The 6,000-nt window shown below is 52.2% G+C and overlaps 1 protein-coding gene across 1 annotated transcript in view; it reads left to right on the forward strand.

The window, feature by feature from the left end:
- The window catches only part of MTDH (metadherin), a 161,209-nt gene that overhangs the window by 131,854 nt on the left and 23,355 nt on the right, over positions 1-6,000 (forward strand). The window contains exon 11 of the mRNA XM_075353065.1: positions 178-334. Within this exon, the coding sequence (XP_075209180.1) occupies positions 178-334 (157 nt within the window). The remainder of the gene's footprint in view (positions 1-177; positions 335-6,000) is intronic.

Genomic DNA, 6,000 nt, shown 5'->3' on the forward strand with positions numbered 1-6,000 from the left:
GAGCGATGACGAGATGCCAACAGGTAGGAGACTGTTGGGCTCCAGTCCGGCAGCCACAGATCATTGACGTGCCCGCTGGACCTCCTCCTGTGAATCGCTTCTCACCATCTCTGGCTTGTGTTGCAATATTTTTTGTGTCTATAAAGGTTTTATATAATCGCTAAAACTGTATTCTAGAAACACGGCGTGCAAGAGAAGCGTCTACATACTGTATTTACCGAGGCTCCTGTACCTGCCATTCACAACATCGAGAAGAGCTCTGGCCAAGCGCAGCAGCCGCAGGAACTGAACGCTTCCGTTACCAAGCAAAACAGTGCGTCTCCACCTTCACAAGGTAATGGTGGACCGCTGCAGCCGATCACTTCCCAGACACGCACTAGAAGGACAGTTTCTTATGACGTCCCTTTGTCTACCAATGTGTTATGGAGTTTGGAAAGAAATTGGCGTAAATGCACATGCACAGTTATTGTGTTCATTTAGGGACGTTGGGGTACTTAATGGAAAAGTTGCAATTGCCTTTTTCTAAAAGCAAGTATTCAGTCACAAAATAGGGCTGATTTACTAAAGCTATCCAGCTTTTAAACAGTGCAAGCTGGCAATAGGCAGTCTTATAACTCACCAAATTTATCAAAATTGCTCCTACTGTTTGATACTATTGGAAAGTCTATTGACTAGTCTAGAGGGTGCTTTACACGCTGCGATATCGCTAGCGATCTCGTTAGCAATGTGACACGCCAGATCGCAGATAAGATTTGCCGAGATCGCTCATAGGTCAATTTTGTAGCGCCGGTCACATGTGCGATCTCTGCAAATCGTATGTGCGATCTGGCGTGTCACATTGCTAACGAGATCACCAGCGATGTCGCAGCGTGTAAAGCACCTTTTTAAATTTAGTTTTACATTGGTTATTACAAAATGTAATGCAATTTTGATGCCTTTCATTTTACTATAGGTCGCACCCCCTTGCCGAGCATGATAAAACTGTGTTGAAAACACTTATAATGAATCTTTCAGCATGCATACTGTAGGGGTTAACACACAGAGTTCAGTCTTATTACCAGTAGCTTATCATTCCCTATACTAGCTGGCTCAGAGACTTGTTGGCAATGTGTGCGGTGCAAGGCATTTAAGGGCAGGTTCAGACTTACACACACTTAATATTTGCAGATTTTACACTTGTATTTCGAAACCAAAAATCCACTTAAATGTTCTACACTTATTCATGCATTTTTATGTTAAGTATTATTTTGTTGTTGGCCAGTGATGTAACCTGTGCCTTTAGGGTGCCCATTGAAATGGATGTGTAAAATTTCTTGCGCTTTCATTCTTTCCTCCTCCTTCCAAGAGCCATAAGTATTTATTTATTTCTTTATCGTTCCTTTGGGAGACCCAGACCATGGGTGTTTAGCTTCTGCCTCCGGAGGACACACAAAGTACTACACTTAAAAGTGTAGCTCCTCCCTCTGAGCTTATACACCCCCTGGTAGCCAGTCCTAGCCAGTGTATTGCTTTGTGTCAGGAGGCATACATCCACACATGCATTCTCATCTGATTTGTTTGACTTTTGGAAAGAGTTTGAAGAAAAGCGGGTCCATGTCTGGACTCCCGGCATGTCCCTTCTCACCCCACTGTGTCGGCGGTGTTGTTAAGGTTGATTTACAAGGCTGCAGCCTTACATGCCGCGCTCCTTCACCATCCCTTCTGGGCTCTGGCTTGAAGTGTGAGCGAGCACGGTCTCCATGCCTGGCAGGAGTCCGGTCTCCATCCACAGCCCCTTGAGGATTCTGTTGGACTGGAGCACTCATCCCCAGGGACATGGCCCTGCGTCTCAGCAGCTAAGTACCTGAGACGTTTATGTTGGGGGTCCCGGTTCTTTATTGTAAGGGAGAGTATGCTGTATGTGATTGTTTTAACTTTTCCGGCGGGTTCTCTAGCTTTTGCCTGAGAACCGCGCCGATGGTGCCTGCTTATCGGCCTGGCCGCTTAAATTTAGGCCCCGGCTTCGCCGGAGGCCTAGTTTCGTTTTCCTGCCCTCGCATGTCACTCATGCAGAGGAACAGGTTCGGCTCCTCCCGGCGGCCGTTCTACACAGGGGAGGGACACTCCCCACTGCTGGGGCGTCCCTCCTTCCCTGCAGGTCTCTATAGCCCTCCAGTTCCCGCTCTTTTATAGGAACGCCCTCTTCTCAGGCAGAGTTCACTCTGCTCTGGGACATCCTGCATTCTGCATCTCTGCTGAGGTGCTGCGACTGGGGGACCGGGCTTCGGGATCTGGAGGGCACACAACACCGCGCTCAGCGGTCTAGTAAGCCACAGCCGGTCTCCGGTTGTGGACCTCTGTATATTCTCCCTGGGGTTCATTCTCTGCAAAGCCCCCACTCCAGCAGCATGTCTCACACAAGGAGCAAGGCTCCAAAGCTTTATTCTGCATGCACTGCATGTAAGCGCCTGCTGCCTGAGCCGAGCACCTATCCACATTGTGACGTCTGCTCTAACTTGGCGGTGCCACAGCCTGGAGTCTCACCCCCAGTGGTCTCTCAGGCTGCTGCTGCACCTGTGACTGAACCCCCGGCCTGGGTAGAGTCCTTTTTCTAGGTCCATATCCCAGTCATTTGCTGAGTCCATGGGACTTTTGTCCAGGACTTTGATGAATAAGCATCAGCCTCCCTCACAGGGTGCCTCTAATACTCTTGACAGAGGACTCCTATCCTCTGACCTCCGTCCATCGGAGCTCACGGAGGATTCATCATCTGATCCCAGACCCCGTCCTTCTAAGAGAAGGCGCAGGGTTTTCTCCCCCTCCCCATCCGACGGCTCTGTCTCAAGAGCTGACTCTCAAGATGAGGAGGATGCCCTCACTGGGGGCTCGGAGGCTATGTATCCCATCGATTTCTCTGAGGGTGACTCAGATCTTAGTGATTTGATTGCTTCTATTAATTCTGTGCTGGATCTCAATCCGCCAGTGTCAGAGGAGCAACTCTCTTTGGCAGAAAAACATCAGTTTACCTCGCCTAAGAGAGTGAAGAGTGTTCTTTAACCACTCCACTTTTCAGACCGCTGTGACCAAACCCAGGGCCTGCCCTGACAAACGCTTTCCAAAGCGTGGTTCTGATGACCGGTTTCCATTTCCACCTGAGGTGGTCAAGTAGTGGTCTCACTCCCCAAAGGTAGACCCTCCGGTGTCTAGACTCTCAGCCCGAACCGTTGTGTCGGTGGCTGACGGCACCTCACTTAAGGATTCCACTGACCGTCAGATTGACCTTCTGGCCAAATCTGTGTATGAAGCTGCGGGGGCCGCGTTTTCCCCGACTTTTGCAGCAGTGTGGGCTCTCAAAGCAATCTCTGCTTCTCTAGAGGAGCTGCATTCCCCTCACCAAGGAATCTATGCCTGAGATGGTTACCTTAACTGCTCAGGCTTCAGCTTTTTCATCTTATGCCATGTCTGCCATGCTAGAGGCTGCTCACCGCACTGCGGTGGCTTCAGCTAATTCTCTTGTTATCCGCAGGATTTTGTGGCTTTGAGAGTGGAAGGCAGATGCTTCTTCCAAGAAGTTTCTTGCTGGGCTCCCTTTTGCTGGTTCACGGCTGTTTGGTGAACAGCTGGATGAAATCATTAAAGAAGCTACTGGCGGGAAGAGTACTTCCATGCCACAAACCAAGACCAGGAAACCCGCCCAGGGTAGGAATCAATCGAGGTTTCGTTCCTCCAACTGGTCATCCTCTAAGCCTTCCGCCTCGTCCGCTAACTCAGCCAAGGATCAGAAATCCAACTGGCGCCCAAAAGCGCGTCCGCAGAAAACCGCAGGAGGTTCTGCCACTAAGGCAGCTTCCTCCATGACTCTCGGCCCGCTCCAGCCACGTCCTTAGTCGGTGGCAGGCTCTCCCACTTTGGCGACGCTTGGTTAAAGCAAGTCTCTGATCAGTGGGTGAGAGACATCATATCTCACGGCTACAGGATAGAATTATCTTCCAGCCCTCCAAACAGATTTTTTCTCTCAACTCCCCCCTGCTCCAAGGCCGCCGCCTTCTCGCAGGCCGTGGCGTCCTTGCAGGCAAACGGAGTGATTGTCCCAGTTCCCACTCAGGAACGGTTCAGAGGTTTTTACTCAAATCTCTTCCTAGTTCCAAAAAAGGACGGTACCTTCCGGCCCATCCTGGATCTCAAGCTTCTCAACAAGCATGTCCGGGTGCGGCATTTTCGCATGGAGTCTCTGCGATCAGTCATTGCCTCTATGACCCAAGGGGAGTTCCTGGCGTCCATAGACATCAGAGATGCCTATCTGCATGTGCCAATCGCAGTGTCACATCAGCGTTGGTTACGTTTTGCGATAGGAGAGGATCATTTCCAATTCGTGGCTCTCCCCTTTGGGTTAGCCACGGCCCCTCGGGTATTCACCAAGGTCATGGCGGCAGTGATTGCGGTCCTGCACCTCCAGGGGTTAGCAGTGCTTCCTTATCTGGACGACCTTCTGGTCAAGGGTACATCCAGCGCAGACTGTCAGCGGAGTGTTTCGCTCACTCTCGCCACCATAGCCCAATTCAGGTGGATTGTCAATCTTCCCAAATCCACTCTGACTCCGACCCAGAGTCTCACGTACCTAGGGATGCAGTTCGAGACTTTGCCGGCACTTGTGAAGTTGCCCTTAATCAAACAGCAGTCTCTCCGGCTAGCGGTGCGCTCTCTCCTGAGGCCCCGCCGTTATTCCCTCAGGCGCCTGATGCAGGTGCTGGGTCAAATGGAGGCGGTTCCCATTGCCCAGTTCCATCTGCGTCCTCTGCAGCTGGACATTCTCCGCTGTTGGGACAAGCGGTCTTCCTCCTTACAGAGGTTAGTGGCTCTGTCGCCACGGACCAGGAGCTCTCTTCAGTGGTGGCTTCGACCCCTCTCCCTGTCCCAAGGGCGCTCCTTCCTGACTCCATCCTGGGTGATTCTCACCACGGATGCCAGCCTATCCGGCTGGGGAGCGGTACATCTCCACCACAGAGCTCAGGGCACTTGGACTCCGTCCGAGTCAGCCCTTTCAATCAATGTGCTGGAAACCAGAGCTGTGCTTCTAGCTCTCCTAGCCTTTCACCACCTGTTGGCGGGCAGGCACATTCGAGTCCAGTCAGACAACGCGACAGCGGTTGCCTACATCAATTACCAAGGCGGGACACGCAGCCGCCTGGCAATGTTGGAGGTTCAACGCATTCTTCAATGGGCGGAGGACTCCAAGTCCACCATATCCGCAGTCCACATCCCTGGCGTAGAAAACTGGGAGGCAGATTATCTCAGCCGTCAATCCGTGGACGGTGGCGAGTGATCCCTGCACTCGGCAGTGTTTCAGTCAATCTGCCGCAAGTGGGGCACTCCGGACGTGGACCTAATGGCATCCCGTCACAACAACAAGGTTACGGTTTACGTGGCTCGCTCCCATGATCCTCAGGCCTTCGCCGCGGATGCTCTGGTTCAAGACTGGTCCCAGTTTCGTCTGTCCTACGTGTTTTCCCCTCTAGCTCTCTTGCCCAGAGTCCTGCGCAAGATCAGAATGGAGGGCCGTTGAGTCATCCGGACTGGCCCAGGCGAGCTTGGTATCCGGACCTGCTCCAACTGTCCGTGGAGATGCCGTGGCATCTTCCGGACCGTCCAGACCTGCTCTCGCAAGGTCCGTTTTTCCGCCCGAATTCTGCGGCACTCAAATTGACGGCGTGGCTCGAGTCCTGGATTTTGACGGCTTCTGGTATTCCTCCTGAAGTCATCTCCACTATGACTCGGGCCCGTAAGTCTTCCTCCGTCAAGATCTATCACAGGACTTGGAAAATTTTCCTGTCCTGGTGTCGCTCTTCCGGCCATTCTCGTTGCCGACCCTTGTGTCTTTTTTACAGTCCGGTCTGCAGCTAGGACTGTCCCTCAACTCTCTCAAGGGACAAGTCTCAGCTCTATCAGTGCTGTTCCAGCGGCGTCTCGCCCAGCTGGCTCAGGTCGCACCTTCATGCAAGGTGCGTCTCACATCATTCCGCC

This window comes from Anomaloglossus baeobatrachus, chromosome 6 (genome assembly GCF_048569485.1).
Source record: "Anomaloglossus baeobatrachus isolate aAnoBae1 chromosome 6, aAnoBae1.hap1, whole genome shotgun sequence".
NCBI lineage: Eukaryota > Metazoa > Chordata > Amphibia > Anura > Aromobatidae > Anomaloglossus > Anomaloglossus baeobatrachus.